The 20,428-nt window shown below is 36.6% G+C and overlaps 1 protein-coding gene across 1 annotated transcript in view; it reads right to left on the bottom strand.

Moving 5' to 3' along the window:
* Positions 1-4,733: 4,733 nt before the first annotated feature.
* The window catches only part of LOC137408822 (uncharacterized), a 52,971-nt gene continuing 37,276 nt past the window's right edge, over positions 4,734-20,428 (bottom strand). The window contains exons 8-11 of the mRNA XM_068095402.1: positions 15,805-15,959; positions 8,111-8,221; positions 6,946-7,120; positions 4,734-5,534 (exon numbers count right to left, since the gene is read on the bottom strand). Of these exons, the coding sequence (XP_067951503.1) occupies positions 5,271-5,534; positions 6,946-7,120; positions 8,111-8,221; positions 15,805-15,959 (705 nt within the window). The 3' untranslated portion in view covers positions 4,734-5,270. The remainder of the gene's footprint in view (positions 5,535-6,945; positions 7,121-8,110; positions 8,222-15,804; positions 15,960-20,428) is intronic.

The following is a 20,428-nucleotide window of genomic DNA, read 5'->3' as shown; positions in this document are numbered from 1 at the left end:
TTTTTTTTACTATCAATCTTATCTGCATTAGTCCAAAAATATTTATCTAGATAAAAACAACATAAACATCGCTAATGCGTACAAGTCTATGAATATCGCTAAATGTGTGCATAGTAAACGTTACTTTGGCTTTTGTTAGTGTTTTTAATTTGTAAACCTTTAGTGCGCTGCGTACATAATAATTTAATCGAGTGTTTGTATGCTGCAGTCTGTCCAGCAATCCTCTTTACTTCTTTCTGTCGATCTAACTCAATTACAATACGCACTAAATTGATATTCTAGAGACCTTGAATTTTAGAGTTTATGGAGACCTTGCTATATTATCCATCAATTATTGTTAGTCATCAATTATCAATCCATATATTAGCGAGATATTAGTGTGTGTTCTTTGTTGGCTATCATTTGAATTATTCTAATGAGGATTGCAAAAATACTACTGGAATTTTCATTCCTAACGATATATACTACCCCTTTTACTACAGAAAAGCATTTTATTGTGAATTTTAATGGCTTGTTCAATTCTGGAATTTTATCATACACATATTTTACCTGGTCAAGTTGGTCTAGTGAAATATTCAGTATCACTATGTGGATGGTAATATAGAAGGAGTTTAGGCTCAGTATTATTATTGGATATGGATAGTAATATATTGCGGCCTATAGTATTAGATATTGATTTTAAGGATTATTTCCACCATTAAGGACATATTCACACCAATAGGAACACCTTCAGACCAGCAGGAGCACCTTCAGACCAGTAAGAACACTTTCAGACTAGTAAGAACGCCTTCAGACCAGCACGAACACTTTCAGACCAGCAAAAACACCTTCAGACCAACAAAAACACCTTCAGACCAATAAGAACACCTTCAGACTAGTAAGAACACCTCCAGACCAGTAAGAACACCTCCAGACCAGTAGGAACACCTTCAGACTAGTGAGAACACCTTCAGACCAGTAAGAACACCTCCAGACCAGTAAGAACATCTCCAGACTAGTAAGAAAACCTTCAAACTAGTAAGAACACCTTCAGACCAGTAAGAACACCTCCAGACTAGCAAGACGACCTTCAGACCATTAAGAACACCTTCAGACTAGTAAGAACACCTTCAGACCAGTAAGAACACCTCCAGACTATCAAGACGACCTTCAGACCATTAAGAACACCTTCAGACTAGTAAGAACACCTCCAGACCAGTAAGAATATCTCCGGACTAGTAGGAACACCTCCAGACCAGTAAAAACACCTCCAGACTAGTAAGAACACCTTCAGACTAGTAAGAACACCTTCAGACCAGTAAGAACACCTCCAGATTAGCAAGACCACCTTCAGACCATTAAGAACACCTTCAGATTAGTAAGAACACCTTCAGACCAGTAAGAACACTTTCAGACTAGTAAGAACACTTTCAGACCATTAAGAACACCTCCAGACCAGTAAGAACACCTCCAGACTAATAAGAACACCTTCAGACCATTAAGAACACCTTCAGACCATTAAGAACACCTCCAGACTAATAAGAACACCTCCAGACCAGTAAGAACACTTTCAGACCAATAAGAACCCCTCCAGACCAGTAAGAACACCTTCAGACTAGTAAGAACACCTTTAGGCCAGTAAGAACACCTTCAGACTAGTAAGAACACCTTCAGACCAGTAAGAACACCTCCAGATTGGCAAGACCACCTTCAGACCATTAAGAACACCTTCAGACTAGTAAGAACACCTCCAGACCAGTAAGAACACTTTCAGACTAGTAAGAACACCTCCAGACCAGTAAGAACACCTCCAGATTGGTAAGAACACCCTCAGACCAGTGAGAACACCTTCAGAATAGTAAGAACACCTCTAGGCCAGTAAGAACACCTTCAGACCAATAAGAACACCTTCAGACCAGTAAGAACACCTTCAGACTAGTAAGAACACGTTCAGACTAGTAAGAACACCTCCAGACTAATAAAACACCTTCAGACCAGTAAGAACACGTTCAGACTAGTAAGAACACCTCCAGACTAATAAGAACACCTTCAGACCAGTGAGGACACCTCCAGACTAGTAAAAACACTTCTAGACCAGTACAAATACCTTCATTTGAATAGCTTTTATACATCATTGTATAGAAATTTTAGAGAAACTATATGACATTTTTGTTTACTATATGAATGCTCAATTGCGAACTATATCAAGTTGAAATCTGATTAGCACTAACAGTTTTATGCTGTGTTTTTATAGACTTACAGTTCACATACAGTGCTTAGCTTTACACAAGCAACATATATGTGACAGGTTCATCGTAAAAGATTCTCCATAGAATCATATATTCCTGCAGGTTCTTACTGCAGTGAGACACTAGTCTAGCACCATCATTGACAGCAACTTTGTGTACATAATAGGCAGCGTCTCTGTTCAGATGGAAAGAAAAATTGTGATGTTGCAGTTTTCATATTCAAATTTTTTCCAGAAAGTTCGGCGTGTTGCTCCTCGAGAAATTGTAAACAAAATTTGTGTAATTTGTGAACGTGTAAGACCGAGCTCTGGTCTTAGCTGTTTTATCACCTGATTTTATGTGTGTCACTGAGTATTCTATCTAGCTGAAGATGTTGCCTGTTCTATTCTTGCCGGGCATGAAATTATTTATGAAATGTTCTGGTACACAACCCTATTGGTCACTTGATTGAAGTAACTGAAATCTTTATTCTCACGCATAGCTGATTTTTTTGTCATTTTTCAATGCAGCATTCAATTTTGTGGCTCATACACGGTTACATTCTTATTATTATGTTATAGCTATCCTTATATGTATGAATAGTTTACTTGAAATACAAAAAAATCGAAACGACTATTTTTATGGCTACGAGTAAAATTAAGATTTATAGAAACATCTGCACTTTCCTGAGAATCTGTAAAACTCTTTAGGTCTGTTTCTGAAAGATTAAGCCCAATGTACAAGCATTTGTTTCAGTTTGCAAGAAAATCTGGGGCTTCAAGTTATCAGTGCAGGTAGCACGTCTAACCGCTATTATCAGTGTAGGTAGCATGTCTAACCACTGTTATCAGTGTAGGTAGCATGTCTAACCACTGTTATCAGTGTAGGTAGCATGTCTAACCGCTGTTATTAGTGTAGGTAGCATGTCTAATCACTGTTATCAGTGTAGGTAGCATGTCTAACCGCTGTTATCAGTGTAGGTAGCATGTCTAACCGCTGTTATCAGTGTAGGTAGCATGTCTAATCACTGTTATCAGTGTAGGTAGCATGTCTAACCACCGTTATCATGTAGTTATGGCAATTTTAGTTTTGGTTGAGCGTGTCTGAGTCCAGTGACAAAAGAAACTTAATGACTGGAGACATACCCAGTTGCCGAGAGCAATTTAAGGTTAGATGTCATTATTGTCACCACCTGTGGCCTTTTATGGGAATTTAACCTTGACCTGTTGTATGCAGGTCAGGAGTTATAGACCAGATCAGTTGATCACCAGACCATTATTGAAGAACTGTCAGCATACAAGTTATATAATACAACAGCGTGACAGTAATAATGTTTGTATATTAATTTATATGTACATTGCTTTGGTTTTACTCCGAGTACAAAACATTTTAGGTTAATGAAATGAATCAAACAACTTTAGGAAAACAGATTTATTCACTCAAAAATTTATCTGAAACGTTTGATACACAGCTGCAATATTTTTTGTTCCGCAAAGTAACTAATACGATGTGTGCATATACATACATGTTGGAGTTATCCTCTTGCTATAGTCACATGTCCAAGATTATTGAGCTTCGATCAGAGTGAGTTCTGATCGTCTGCACTCAAATGATGAATGAAAAATAATTCTGTTATTGATCAAATTTACATTTAGAACTGTCTATTATTTAAAATGACTAGATATTCACGTATTTATAACGAGCGTGCATATGCATATACTATATTGTTTATATATAACTAGTTATTTGTGTCAAGTCCTGTCATTGTTGTTCAAAGCCAATTGTTGAGCTGGAAATGAATAAAATGGGATGAAGATTAACTCTTTTTCTGGTTTTGCTTCTACAACCAGATGTGGCATGCTGGTGTGTAGCCACCTCATAAATCTCAGGCATAGAGCAGATAACTTCAAAAATTACACATTTAATTGAGTTTCTGTCATTATTCGAGATTTTTCTCACTTTCAATAGATCTGGTCTGGTTAAAATAGCAGTAATTACATGTGCTAGGACCCTGGCAGTTCAGTGCGTTGTGAGATGGTCTGGTTAACATAGTAGCAATTACATGTGCTAGGACCCTGGCAGTAACATAGCAGTAATTACATGTGCTAGGACCCTGGCAGTAACATAGCAGTAATTACATGTGCTAGGACCCTGGCAGTTCAGTGCGTTGTGAGAGATTGTCAAGTGTAATAGCTATGTACACAATTACACTGTAAATTGGAAGGCCGTTGATTGGTGCAAGTCATAAAGTATTGGTCTACAAAGATAAATGTGTTCAAATCTCATTTGATGTAATTTTTTTTAACATCTAACCATGATTCCAGACAGATGGATGTACAGGCATGGTTCTTATTATAGTAAAGGTTCAGTAAGAAAACTACTCCTGATTAGAGTGAAGTTGTCTACCTCTGCCTTGCACAATGTGATGTCAATTTGAGTTCTTTGTACAAGCGTAAACTTGCATGACATTACGCAGTTTTCTCAGATCATTCCTGACAATCTGCATTAATGATAAGTTGATTATAGAGAATGTGAAAAACTTTATTGCGTCGAAAATTCAATACACACTTTATCGAGCGTTATGTAGTTGTGTTGATTAACATGAGCATTTGCCATGGCTTAAGACAACTAGAAACAAGTGGAAAATGGTAAAACAAAAAGGTCACAACCAAAAGTTTTATATGAATTTAAGGGAAAAAGGCTTTTTTCAGATATCTTGTAAAGGCAGAGATTGAAAATGTATCAAAATATAGTACACATAATATAATACTGTACAAAATATATATATATTACTTTCAAAGTATTTCTTAGACACTTTTCTAAAATAGAGAGCAAGAATTTCTCGCAAAACTTTGTTACAAATTTGGTTGTCTTTAAAACTCAGCTGAACACTAATAAACCTTCCTTCATCGATAAACAAGTGTGTCAAGTGCTGCCTAAATACTCATAAATATTGCCTCTTCGTGTAAAAGAGTTGTGCTAAATCGGAATGTGAAGCAAATTATAATAAACAATATGTAATTGTCATGAGTGCGAAACTTTTACCAGCATAGTCGTCGCCGATCATACCACTCCTTCACAGTTAGTTACATTCAATCGTCTCTCTAGACCTTGGGCTAACTTGTCTACTGAAGGTGCTGCACTAATATTTAGTACGGGACTGGCGCTGTTACTGCTGCCACGGCTGGAGTTACTTCTTCTAGATACAGAGCTAGGGCAGCGTGAAGAGATGGGAGGAGGTATCTTTAAAGTGCAGGGCAGCAGCTCGGGCATTATAGTGTGATGAATGACAAGTGAAGACAGGTTGGACCACTCCTTCTCTAGTCCCTGCACAAATTATTCACAAAATATAATAAAAACTTATAATACAAACTTCTGGATAATAAATTTACTCACAATTATTCAACTGAAATTGAAATGGTATCGTAGCATATCACTGTCCAGCTGTCAAAAAATTCAGTATAATTATTTTATTTTAGATAAATTGTTACCTTTTGCCATGATTCACTATAAAGGAAAACCAGTGTTCATTTCAGTAAAATATTGCTAAAAATAGAATTGTGCATTCAAAGATGAGTATTTTAGTGTAGACATAGACATAGATGTGTATATTACAGTAGAAAGTAGTTGATCTTTTAACATTTTATAATGAAAGACCTTTACTCAAACACCTGTCAAAGCACTGCTTCATTTTTAGTACCAACACTTATGTACTGTTTACTTAGGAAACAAAGTCTTGTATCTAACAGCTGACCGATTTACTAGTGTTTGCTGTTCTGAACTGTTGAATAGGAACATAAGCTAGCAAACATATTTGTCAAAACATGGTATCAGTTCAAGTGGCCACAGAAAAGCATTTATGAGGAGATTGAAGAGCATATGAATACTTTTGAGAAATTACTGTTCTTGCAGCTGCCATTATGAAAATGTGTGCTAAGGCAGCATTCATCAGAAAAAATAATATACTTGTATATACATTTACGGTGTCAGTATAGCCCATACATGTATATACATTTACGGTGTCAGTATAGCCCATACATGTATATACATTTACAGAGTCAGTATAGCAGTTTTATGTTAGTAAAAATATAATGACTTCACACATCCATTCTTTGGTTTTTAACTAATTTAAGCAATAATACAGACTTATTCCCTATTAGTATGTGGCGTTGCTCTGAAACACAGACTCAAGATCTGTACAGCTTATATGAACAGTACAAAATGAGATGACTATAACGTAGTTGACTAATGCAATAGTTATATTATATGTAGCTCTAACCTTTAGGCTAACTAAAATCTTCAGCATAGTAAAGTAAGGCAAAAAATAAAGCGCTTTTAAATAGTATTGAAATTTTTGTTGAAATTCATTTTTGTTGTTATATTACAGTTTGAAAAAAACATAATAAAATAAGTTTCTGCCAGCAAAAATGGATTGTCGATAAAGTTTCTGTGTTGTTCCAATCGATGCCTGACGCATATTGTTATTTAATCAAGTTTCTCTATTGTTTTCTATCTTTTCTATTTAAAGCCTATAAAAATCATAAAAATTTTGAATTAAGTCACGTCATCAAAACCAAACCTAGCTTTTAAGACAATTTTAACCTTTTAAAATGTGATAAGGTATTTTCTATCTATGATCAAATTTTAATATTTGCTAGAATTTTAAATTTTGCAAACAAAAACAAAGAAAGGTTTTTTCATTGCAACTTATAAGGTGTGCACAAGGATATGAACTCACCTTGATTTTAAAGCCTTGAGAAGGAGTACGGTGAATTATGTAATGGGCAATTCCTGTTGGATTATTGAACTTTGGCACTTTGACAGACAAGGCGAAGCAGGTGCTATGGGTTGAACTTTCTCGTATAATGAATGATCCAAGATCTTCCTTTGCTAGACTCTCTAGCACCAGCTCCCTAAAGTCAGCCACCATTACATAAGCGTCACAACTCCCAACTTTACGGGACTCAAACAAAGTTCTTTAGCACAAATATGGTCTAAAGTGATCATATCAAAAGTATAATTGAATCACTTGGAAGACTAAGTTTTCACTTTTTTAAAGTTTCCTAAATACATTATGGTTTTTGGTCAATGCAGGTTGCAACACACTTAAAAAATTATTGTATTGTTTTATAGATTCTATTAAACTATGTAGCAGCAGTTCCTCTACTTTGTGAAACCAACTTTAGATTTAGCTCTCACCACCTAATTTCATCTCTATTGTCAAAATTATAATAAATATTGTTATTTTACGAATTATTTTTGTTTTAAACGTTTTTTGGGGTACGAGTAGTAGCCTGAAAAATCACATTTCAAGAAAAAAAAACAAATAAAAACCTCATCCAATGATGCTAGTTAGAGAAATATTAATTATTCTAACATATTAGAAATTATGATAAAATTATTTTAAGGCAGTCGAAGAAGCTTTTGGCAATTTTAGCACGTTTTCAAATTATCAAATGTAGCTCTATGCAGAGGAATACAATACTTTTAAGGAATATATTGTGCAATGCTGTTTTTTGTTTCTAAGATAGTTTTATTCCCAGGTGAACTGAGCTAAGATTTGGTTTGAAGAAAAAATGTTGAAAAAAATTAATAGAATGATGAGGATGAAAACTGCTGCCACATTCGGAGATCTGCCAATACATATTCTAGATCATTGGCGGTAGACATTTTGAAACATCTTTAAACATTTTGAGATATGCTGACATATTTTTTCACATCTGGCAATCTGTTTTGCTATTTTGTGTCTTGTTTAAACAGACAGATCTTGTTATGCTGAGACTTGGTTAAACTTGTTTATGCATGTTTGGCCATGCCGAGACTTGTTTATGCATATTTTGTCACGTTGATACCCATCAAGCAAGTTGAACATATTTTATGAAAAACGTGAATGGCTGCCCTACCTGCTCATTTTTGGTTTAAACCACGGAACCTGCTTTAGTAGTTCTTCTGCACTTCTTTGCTTCTCTGCAGCTGATTGGTTTGCCGGAGCAGATGGAGAACTTGTCATTGACCTGCAAGCACAACCAGGTACCATATAAATCTGAGGTTGAGAATAGATATCAATAAGATTAGCTTTAATGAATCTATAAACGGCCAGCAGAGTTAAAGCTATTAGTGAGAAGTGATGGTAGTTCCAGCAGGAGGTGTGGTCGAACTGGAACTGGAACTGCCGTAATCCTCACCACCTCACACAGGAGATGGGGTTGACAGATTGAACAAATCAAAGTGACCTATTAGTAGCCTTATGACATCTTACTTAAAAACCTAGGTTTGAGAAATGATCATCGCTTGACTATCTCATTTTTTCTCAAAGGCTACATGCGCGAAGTTGTTCGCAAAAATCATAGCTTCAGCATTTTCCCTAACGTGTAAAAAATGAATAAGTCACAAATTTTTAAGATAAGCTGCATGGTGAGCTAAATATCTCAATCACTGGCTCTGCTTTCCTATACAGACAGACTGAGAGCTTGTAAACATTGAGTGGTCAAATGTTAAAGATGGTGGCACGCAACTGTAGAGTTTTCGATGTTAATGGTCAGTTCTGGGTTCCTTTAACGGCCATAAACAAAAATTCAAGGCGCGTTGGAACTAGTGTCCAAAGCTCAACACTATGTATGATAAATGTAACTTCAAAAGTTAACTAACCAGCATGGATACTGTGTGACTAAAGGCGCCAATTTCTACAAAAAATTTCCGATAAGAAAAACTATATGAAAACCATTATTTTAAGACACTTGGAGACAACTCTGGAAATTGTCTGTCTGTATATGCTTGCCAAACCCATTCTTTTATAAAGCCTACAGAGGAAGCTTGATTTATTCTGAATACTTTCAGATGCCACTCAAATTATAAAGGTTATGAAAGCTTAACAACAAGTTATGTAGAAGAAGCCATGTAGTCCCATGCATGATAATAGAAAGTTTTTACAACTGTCTACCGCCGTTTCAATTGCGTGAATGATGTGGATTTGGAATTGTGTGCACATTTTGTTACTGTGGGATAAGTGGGACAGACAGTTGTACAGACAGTAACATTACTCAGCTATGAGGATTCATAGCCGAATTTTAGCCAAACAAGGACCAATTACTTTGGTATTGTTAATTTCTATTGTATTCACTTTAAATGGTCGATCAACTTTGAGTGTCATTTACAAGTATGTTACAAAAAGTGTAGACTATTAACCTATATATCTGATAAACCGTAACCTGACACCTTGTTGCTTATCTATCAAACTTGTTTTAGCTCCATCTACCTGTCCACACCTGTTTCTCTGCCCAAAAAAACATCTTGCATATTATCTTGCTCAGAATTAGGTATAGGGCCTAATATTCTCCTTTACATTTTCTGTTAAAACTAACTGATGTTTGTATAAGTGGCTTACAATGTTACTATGTTTTCATGGTGTGAATGTGGAGTTGTGCGCACATCAAGTTACTGTACAATAAGTGTTTCAATAGCTTGCGCCTGAGGGTTTTGTTGAAATAAATGAGGATTTCGATGCCAGAGGTCATCATGAGGTCATCATTGTAAATTTGGAATTGCTCAAATCAAAATAAGAACATCTGAAATTTCAAAAATGTTCAAAATGGAATAGCTTGCATAGCATTTTATTGAGCGTCATCGTCGGTTTCGTTTCCATCTTTCGTGAGTATGAAACGTCTAGTAAAACTTATGAGTAACAAGATTCGTTTGACTTCCAGGTTTTTGTTACTTTTATCTTGTGGATGAGGCAAACATGCGGATTAATCGTTTCATGGAAACAACAGTGATTCCAGCGTGCAGAGACTTTTATCTGTTCTTAGTTATAAACATACAACATCTAGTCTTAACACCGCACGACATCAGACAGATAAGGGATTACCACCCACACACGCTACTGTCAACTTAGACAATTTTTTCAAGTGTTGCTAAATATCATGACGTCAGCCGTTACCATAAGATGTACTCGTGTTTTTGCTTTTTTGCTTTTATGGAGATCAGCAAAATTCATGACTTATATTGGTTCAGCCATCGCAAGGATTGGCAATTACTGTTTCTATCCGTGATGCAAGCATGAATAATGCATGATTTTAAGGTGCCATCTATTTAATCTCCATGAATTATGCAGGTTTTAATGTACCTGCCGATACCAGCTTGGAGAAAAACTTTCCACCCATCAGATGGTCAACAGCGGTTTGAAATTCTTGTCAATTTGTTAGATTCTTATCCGATAGCAGCTGAAGAACCTTGCTATACTCCAATGTAACTACCGACAGATTTGAAATATATCCATGAGATGCAAGAAGTTAAAGGGAATTACCAGAACTGAAGCTTGTCACTGAGTGAGGCTGACTGCGTAAGCTCTTGATAACTTACTGGTACTATTAGGTAAAGACCTGATTTGATGTAGAACATTGGATGACCTCATGACCTCATACTGCCAGATATGTTAACTTATTTTACTAACAATGTTGGATTCAAAGTACTGAATGGTTGAATTCCTCCATATATCACTGATGCACTTGAAGTTTCAAGTACCTGATATCCATGCTGTGATGATTTTAGTTTGTGCTTACCAAATATGGACAATGGACAATTGTATTACTGATTCTTTTAACCTTTTGTCAAAGGAAGGAAGATGTATACCGTAACTTAGTAGTTTCATATCTTCTTTGTACGAATTTTTGCTTTTGTGTTTATGACTCCACATGCCAAAACCCTATGATTTATTGATTTATTTTTTGAACAATTTTACTATAAAAATCATTACAGACTGCCCAGAAAAAATATATATTTCTTGATCTTCTCAAACATTAATTAATAGTAAAATAAATTCAAACGCAGTCCACAGAGCCGCTGTCTTTGACACATTTGCTTGAAGAAAGGTCGATAAATTAGAAGATCAGTAAAACCATAAGCATTGCCTCCCATCATGCTAGCAATCATTTATGGGTTTATACAGATGATGCAATACGAATATAAAGGATTATCCTGTCAGAAAAAAGTTGGTAATGAAGAAATCATTCCTCAAAGATGAATTCATGAGTTGCCAAAAAAGTAGTCCCAAGTTTGCAAAGATAAAAATGTTCATAAGTAAGAGTTTTACATAATGTGCACATTACTGATAAAAGTTAAAACTAATAAAACAACATTTTCCAAGTTTTGTGGGCCAGGTGACCGGGTGACCAAAAGATATCAGAGTTTAAAGTTTTAGTAAGATCAATTGTTAGGATGATTTACCTTATTTTATTCTGACCAGTGGATGTTAGATGGTGCCTTATTTTGATATAATAAGCTCAGAGTCTGCCTATGATACTTTATTGCAAATCATAGATGTATTAACTGATATATTAAAACAACTATGGATTCATTTTTATGCTTTGTTTGAGCTAATAAACCTTTTTGAGTCTACAATGCCTCCAAAGTAGTTTGTATTTTTTGTATCCTTATATACTAGCTAACACAATTACTAAGTTTCTATATAGTGATAGTATAGCGACATTTGGGTTTACCAGTGATGAAGCACTCCGCCGGGCCGACAAGTAGATCATGTTTCCATAGAGCACTACAGTAGAACGATGGTTGTTGGACGCGATAGATTTCAACGCGACCCGTTGCGATTGCGGCGCGTTTCAACAACAAAAATTACTGCATAAGAAGTAACAGGAAAGCAGTACCTATGCCTATGTACAGCAGTACAAATACCTATGAGCGCACACAGGTGTGACGCTGTTGGTTAGCAAGGCCGTTTTCAAAGATGGTGCATTGCACGGCTGTTTCGCTTTCAAACGCGACACTAAATCACGACAGAGCGAGAGTGACACGGCTGGTTTCATGATCACATTGCAGCACAATAGGAGGTGTGTTGCTACGCTATCGCTGTATGAAACTTAGGAATTCTATTTCTCCTGGACAGTAAAGTCAATTGCTGAAAGCTACAGCACGTAGACTATGATTTAAGACAAATGTGCCTAGGACCTTGTATCACATTTCTTCACCAAGTGCATTTCAGGTCACAGATAAAGTTAACTTTTAAAAAATGTACCATCTGTGAGTGGAATTCTGACCACTCATCATAGTACAGATTAGCTTAACGTTAGCCGAGTTAACACTGCCTGCTCAGTTCTATTTAGATGCAGGTCATGTGAGGTCGAAGAAGCTGTCATCTTAAGGCTGCAAAATGTATTTTATGGTGGAATGTCGACCACATTGCAGTTGAAACAGAAAAGTTATTTGGATACGATCCAGAACTTTGCTGGATCAAGGTGAACTTTGCTGGATCAAGGTGAACTTTGCTGGATCAAGGTCAAGGTGAACTGGCTTAAAAATAAACTTGCGCAAAATTTCAGTAGATTTTATCAGAAAGTATCGATATTTTTGTATCATTTGCTGTTTTTGATGTTTGAAGTGATCTGACACCAGAATATTTCGAGATTAAAATTGACAAACCTGGATCATGGATAAAATGCTCTGATCAAGTGCAATTGCGATTATGGCGTCTATAGCTGCAAAGAGACGGACAGAATAGAGACACGTAAATAGTCGATACCATCATTAGCAATGATAGCAACTAGTGACGTCATTTCACACGGCTTTCTTCTGAGCATCTTAACAGCGATCAAGTTTTGTTGATTTTAATCTTGAAACATCTTGTCAGTCACATCACCTTGAGCATCGAAAACAATCGCAAAGGATAGAAAAATACCGATATTTTCTGATAAAATCTACTAAAATTTTGTGTAAGTTTATCATCAGCAGCAACAAGTAGCAAACAGCAAGCAGCATCTGGCATATGCTGCTAATTACATGTAAATCGGCTGCCTACTAAGCCCTGCAACAAAAAAGAAATCCTCTTTAAGTACCGATTGCAGCTTTGTCTTTCGATCATATATTGCTATAGCAGATGCATCAGGGAATTCCGGAAAGAACTAGTTAATATTAACTTTGGAGTTACTTGCCCATGGCTATATGTTAACTCGTGAAAATGCCTTAAGAAGAATTCATGAACATTACACAATTTTCTTACCAATTATGTTTTTACACTTTGCTCCGGGTTTTGAGCTTCTGTTGAAGAATTTATAACAGGTGACAGATAGTAGTTACATCTACGGTGTCGATAATTATATCTTCTTTTGTGGTTTTTAGGTTTTATTTTTTGATAAATTTAGGTTTGTTTCTTATTCATAGCTGTTCTAAGCTAACTATGTTTATCTGGGAATGCTAAGGCTAAGGCTAAGGCTAAGGAGAATAAAACATGCAAACAAAAAGCAGGAAAACTATTAATCGGACCAAACACAAAGCAAATGCTGTTTTGGCGGATAAACAGAAAATGCACAAAAATAAATTTACTGAAATGTATCATCTATATCTGTCCAGACGCTAATTGCACAAAAATATTTTTGTATTAAAATTTTGCCAGCTTACAACATTCCATACTCCATTATGGGACATAATCAATAACCCGTTGTCAAAGAAATGGCAAAAATTATGATTAAAAATATGCACAAATATTCTGAGAAGCTTTTCCTGCAACCTTGTAAGTGAGTCTCTTGTGTACGACATCAATCACAGAATTTGTCTATACTAATGAATAATTCACAATAATTCCACATATTTAAGTTCCCAAGTGTGGAAACGCTCACCTCTGGGTGTTAAAGTTACTCTTACTTATAGACGCTTTGACATAAATGCTAATCTTCAAAGTGGGTTCCAATTACAATAGAGCGATTATAAGATAGAGAGCAGCTGCTGTGAATGACGAAGATAGCTTCAAACTTTCAGTTTTATCCATCATTGGTAGAGTTAATGAGGTTGCTGATTCTTTCAAAAACCACACTAAAGGTTCACTGAGTGTGTTTCCACTTATTGTTTTTCCAGCAAGTTCACAAGTCAAGCAGCTTTGTCAATCATAAATTTTTACCCAATGTTCCATACGGCTCTTGCGAATGATGCGCAATAAAATTCCACGCAAGATATTCCATGTTAAAAATTTCCACACTTCAGCTGTCCCTATTTAAAGTTGGCAAGAAAGGGTGTTCCGCTGTAACTGCTGGTATGAAATTCTTTATCTTTTTTCAACAAAGAGCAAGCATTTATTCGCATAATTCAAATATCTATTGAAACACTTATAGCACGGCAACTCAGGGTGTCACAATTCCAAATCCACATCATCAGCATAATGAAAACATAGTTTTCAGCCCATGCTATTGATACGATATGCACAAAGTCCATCAAGTACGGATTCCTTTAGAGCAAATATACACTGCTTTATTTTCATTGGCTAATTATGTTAATGACGAGCACACTTTTCACGTTTTAAAAGTTACCAAAAGCGATTATGCTTATGCTGATGATGCAGATTTTTTAACTGTTTCAATAGACGTGTCAATCCGCATGTTACTGCTTGACGCGAGCTCTTTGTTGAAAAAGATAAAGAACTCTACGCTAGAGGTTATAGCAGCGCACTCCTTTCTCATCAAATTAAAATAGGAACAACTGAAGGGTGGAAAATCTAACATGGATTAGCTTTCACAGCATTTTCTCGGGCTTTATTCGTAAGAACTGTTTCCATCTTTCACACACATGAAGCGTTTGGTAAAAATTTACGAGTAACAAAATTCGCTTGACTTGGTAAGTTTATGGCGTTTCCATGATGCGAATGACACAAACTTTTGAATTAGCTTTGTCTTGGAAACATGGTGACTGAGGCAAGGAGATTTGCTCCTGTTGTAACAGTATATAATACGCACAGACAAAAATACACGATATCAGAGCCTCACAGGCTAATCTTTTGTGAATCATATTAAGTATACTTTTGAGAGATTCTATTCAATGAGTCACTAACAAAGTGATGTGTAATTTGAGTTTTGCAATCTCCATTCTCTCTTTTTGGTTTCTCTTCACATTCTTGTCTATTCCTTAATACTTAGTGTATATTGTGACTATGAGATAGCTATCTAGAAATGAGAATGGCTGACAGTTTTAATAAGTATAGTTTTGTCACAGAGTCGAAATATATGATACTAACAATTTGAAATATTTGTCATATATTTAGATGCACCCAAAATGACTGCCTACAATAAAATTGCGTAAACGCATTTCCTGAAAAATGCTTTGAAATTGAGTGTTTATTTGCTCTCAATCTGATCATAAGCCTCCGGTAACATATCTTTATAATGGCCAATAAAATCAACGATAGACTCTGTTCCAATGAAGCGATTAATTTGCAAGTCTGCGTCATCAGCAAGATGGAAATGATAAAAACCCAGCCAGTCAAGCGAGTCTCGTTACTCACAAATTCTTATCGAATGTTTCACGGTTGCGAAAGATGAAAATGGCAATTGTGAACGATGTACAAAACAATACTGTGCAAGCTATTCCATTTTAAACATTTTCCACATTTCAGCCATTCCTATTTTGATTTGAAGAGACAAGGCGTGCGAGGCTACTACATCTAGCTTAAAAACCCTTATCTTTTGTTACAAAGTGCCCGCATTAAGCCGCGGCATGCTAATGTTCATCGAAATATGTAATTATCAACGTACGCACAAATCTAAATTCGTATCATTTCCGCAATGAAAACATAGTCCATGACTCGAAACACGCTCATACTAACCTTTTGTGAGCATTTGGAGAAGGGAGGTTGGTGAGAGTCCGCGCTCCGGACACAAATGGGCTATCGTTTTGATACCTAAGTGGAGTAGTCGCTCCACCCGCCCTTAGCTCACCCTCTGGTGTCAGTGGTAAAGGTCTGCCATGCATCACCTCAACCTGTATGAAAAGGGTAGGGAAAGAGTTAGCCATGCCTCTGGAGTTGTCTATTTGATGCTCGATGTAACCACAAATAATAACAGGCTAGCCTTGGGGCTGTCATGGAAATGAACAAAGGTGCTTTTGTAAAAAGAACTTACACGAACAGAACAATTGCAAATTTTCTCTCAGTCAAGAATGTATTGCATTGTTTCTAATCCTTTTGTTATGGCATGATAAATCCCTTTTATGAATTTTTAAATTTAATTTGCATTGCTAATTGAGTTTTGATGCATATTTTTAAACCTATCTGACACTGTCTAGATGATGCTGTACCACATCCCAGTCATCCGATCTCACCCTTGCCTTTTATGACTCACACATTGGAGCCAAATAAAGTTGGATTTATAGCTGACACTGCTCCAAAACTGATGATACCTTTACGTAACTTTTTCATGATCTTAACTCTTGTATACCGAAAGCACTCTAGCCTGACTAGAGATCATTCAAGGATAAGTGAAAAGAGATCTCACTGCTAGCAAAAAGATTAAAAAGATTACACCGAACTATCGTGTGTTTCACTCTGTTCGGTTGATGCGATTAATCCGCAAGCTTGCGGCATCTGCAAGATTGAAACAGCAAAAATCTGCTAGTCAAGTGAGTTTTGTTACTAGCAAAATCTTACCGAATGTTTTATGCTTGCAGAAGGTGAAAACGACTCTTGCTATTGAAAGCAGCGAGCTATTCCATTTTAAACCTTTTCTACCCTTCAGTCATTACTATTTTGGTTTGGCGAGACAACAGTGCACCGCCGTAACCTCTGGCATAGAATTCCTTATCTTTTTCAACAAAGAGCCCGTGTTAATCCACGCAATTCAAATGTTCATTAAAACACCGCATGGTAACTGGTACCCGCAAGGTGTGCACAATTCCAAATCTGCATCATTCTCACAATGAAAACATAGTCTTTAGCGCAAGCTATTGATGCAATATGCACAAAGTCTATCAATTACAGAGTTATTTAAAGCAATTATACACTGCTCTCATTTCATTGGCTAATCATAGTAATGACCAGCACACTTTTCATGTTTTAAAAGTTACCAAAGGCAATTTTGCTTGTGCTGGAATAATTTTTACCACAAATGAATTACCAAAACGACATAAAAAGAATTCTTTAGGTTGAATCATTTTGAGGAACGCATCAACATGTATGCTCCAACTTTCGTAGCTAGTACAGTATGAAATATTCATCTGTGTAGTGAGCTGGGGTTTGATCAGTTACTCAAAAGGTTCTAATGACGCAGCACAAGAAATTTTCGAATTATCTTAAAGAGAGCTAAGCAAGTTATTCTAAGCTTGAACACCAATTGCAAACTGAACAAGGCAAACTCATCGCTAGCCAACTTCGTTTTAATTATTCCATACGTTTAAAAAGTAGCCAAGCCTGCAGACTAACTGCTCGACCGCTACAGGAAAGACTTGTAAGTGCAGTGCTTGTCAAAAGACGATTTAAGGACTTCCTTGTATGCTAGGTTAGTCACAACTAGAATTGTCTACGACCGATCGCGGTGGACACGAGTTAAACCTTTTTCAGCTCTACGAGAGCTTTGGATTTACATACTTGTCAATATTTTAAGCAAATAAGCTTTTCATGAACGCTATGCAAGTAGTGATGCACACTGAAACAGTTCATTGTTTGCTTATAGCGCGTGAAGTTGGCAAAACAAAGAATCGGGGCGCTCTTAGGAATCATTAAACATTGGAGGCTTCAGGCAAAAATAACAGAAAATTATACTATATCATTGCAGATCTATGTTTGTGGCAGAGCCACCTTCAGTGTTGCTGTAAGGCACTTTCAGTGTTGCTTTAAGAGTTGGGGATAGGGTTAGGGTTGGTGCTAGTTGGGGTGGCCCCTGGGCCACCCCAACTAGCATATCCTTGCTCAAGCCGCTAAGAAAATCTTAAAGCCTTGCATTCATTTCTAGCGTGCTGCATTAAAGACAGAGAGCTATTCTGATGGTCTATGATAAGGGGTACGTGCTGATACCCCATTACTACGTCATCTGTCGTAATAATAAGATATATTTTTTGCTACCAGTGCCTTGGCAGTTCAGTTTGCCGGAAGAGATCATTAGGTGTAATAGCTACACATACAATTAATCTAAAATGCAACAAGGTGGTTGAGTGTGGCAAGCTGAATGTCTGAGTTCAAATCCTGCGTGAGGTAATCTTTTTTTCAACAGAAAAAACTGGCTTCGGCAAACGAACACGGCTCTTATGGTAGGGAAGATTTCAAACAGAAACAGCACATGGTCTTCAACAAAACCCTCCTGTGAACTAGGGAGTGGCAGCACTACTTAATTTTTATGCCAAATATGTGTAGATCATTCAATCTGGCTCTGCCTAAGCAGGTCATCGTGTTTTCTCAGTTTTATCTCATGTATAGAGGCTTTTAATTACAAGTACAAGCCTATATAGGCCTGCTATGTTACATTCTCCAAAGGCTTCTAGCTGCAGTTTATGTTGACTCAACACACTGTAAAACCATTTACTAGAAAGTTCTCATGGAAGTGTTGTTTTAATGAGAACTGTGACCTTTATAATTGTTCAAGGTTAACCATGAAAATAGCTAATCTTAGTACACATTTTCACATTTTACATCCAGATAGCGGTTAAAAGTTAAATATTTCACACAATGTTTTCAAATCACAAATTTGTTATGCCTGTTTATCTGTGATTTTGTTGGCCGCACGCTCAGTAGTAACTAGTCAGCGCGTATAGTGCTTGACTGGCAGTTATAATGTAAGCCTGTCACTAATATTGATGCATTATGGTAACCCTGATGGGAAGGAGAATGATGACTCGGCTGTAACGAGCTTTGTAAGTGGTATGTTGGCAAGTTGCTGGGAACTCTAGACTATGAGATGGACACAGAAATGAGACCTAAAACTTGTAACGCTTGGTGCGGACCAGACAGTAAATCACCAGCTTAAAGTAAAATCGATGGAAGTATGACAATCATGAATTAATCTCTGGTTTCAACTTAGAATCGTTTGCTCTTTGAGTTCCCATTACTCAGATGCAGAGTTAAGTTCTCTTTTACGCTGAGTGATTAGGCAGAGAGTAAATATATCATATTATATATTATATTTCAGTAGATATCATTGCTACGGAAGGAAATGTTTCTAAAACCTTTTGGTATGTTTTGGTTGTCCAGCGAGCTTCAAATAAATGAATCAGAAATGGCTCAGCTCATGTGCACCGAGAATTTTACTGTTTTCCTTTTTTATTAGCTATCACAATTAAAACAGCTCTGTTGTTACAATAGCTAACAAACTAGGCAAATCAACCTTGGCTGTAAGACTAAGTCTATGTCATTCACACGATTTGCCTAGAATTCATTAATGGCTCGAACCATATTGAGATTTTCCTAATTTGATTGGAGACCTGGTAATTGGTACTCCTTGCCACAGCAATAACTATAGGTAGGAGTGTGAGTTCTATTATGGCTAGTAGTGGGTATTCCTTGCCATAGCAATAACTATAGGTAGGAGTGTGAGTTCTATTATGGCTGGTAATTGGTATTCCTTGCCATAGCAATAACTATAGGTAGGAGTGTGAGTTCTATTATGGCTGGTAGTTGGTACTCCTTGACATAGCAATAACTATAGGTAGGAGTGTGAGTTCTATTATGGATGGTAATTGGTATTCCTTGCCATAGCAATAACTATAGGTAGGAGTGTGAGTTCTATTATGGATGGTAGTTGGTACTCCTTGACATAGCAATAACTATAGGTAGGAGTGTGAGTTCTATTATGGATGGTAGTTGGTACTCCTTGACATAGCAATAACTATAGGAAGGAGTGTGAGTTCTATTAGGGGGGAGTAGTTGACTGGGCATTTTAGAATTATGTTCCACAGTCATATGTAAATGGAAAGTGTTCACACATTCCTTTCCCAGGAATGAACAAGCTGAGGTACTGATTTATTCCCAAGGAGCGAATAAGGTGAGGTACTGATTTATTCCCAAGGAGCGAGAATTACTAAAAGCTATTAGGTGGTCACACGCGCTATGAGCAAACATAATTCATTTTTATAGATGAGAACATACCTGAAGCCATCGCAGGATATCACCATAAAATAGTTATAAGCAGTTAAAAGACATTTTTCAACTGAAGTCACATCCTGTTCCAGAACAATTTTTTGGAACTGTGCATTTCAGATCTGAGATAGGAAAAGGGGCCAAGCGTTGTTTAACAAAGATTGGGATATGAAACATCGTTTAAATAAAATACAAGTGGTGACACGCTAGGTGGACCACAATAAGATAATTTAGGACAAACCTTGGGGTTGCGGTTGATGTAAATATTTGCGCATTGTCTGCGTTGTGTAGCGTAAACTATGCACAGCCTAAGTGCCGTCTGCCAAAGGGACTTTAGAAACAAAGTTCAAAAGACTTTGTTGAAGATATCGCGGAGACAGTATGTCTC

Source organism: Watersipora subatra, chromosome 11, assembly GCF_963576615.1.
Source record: "Watersipora subatra chromosome 11, tzWatSuba1.1, whole genome shotgun sequence".
NCBI classification, from domain to species: Eukaryota; Metazoa; Bryozoa; class Gymnolaemata; order Cheilostomatida; family Watersiporidae; genus Watersipora; species Watersipora subatra.
This window is presented reverse-complemented; position numbering and strand designations above follow the sequence as displayed.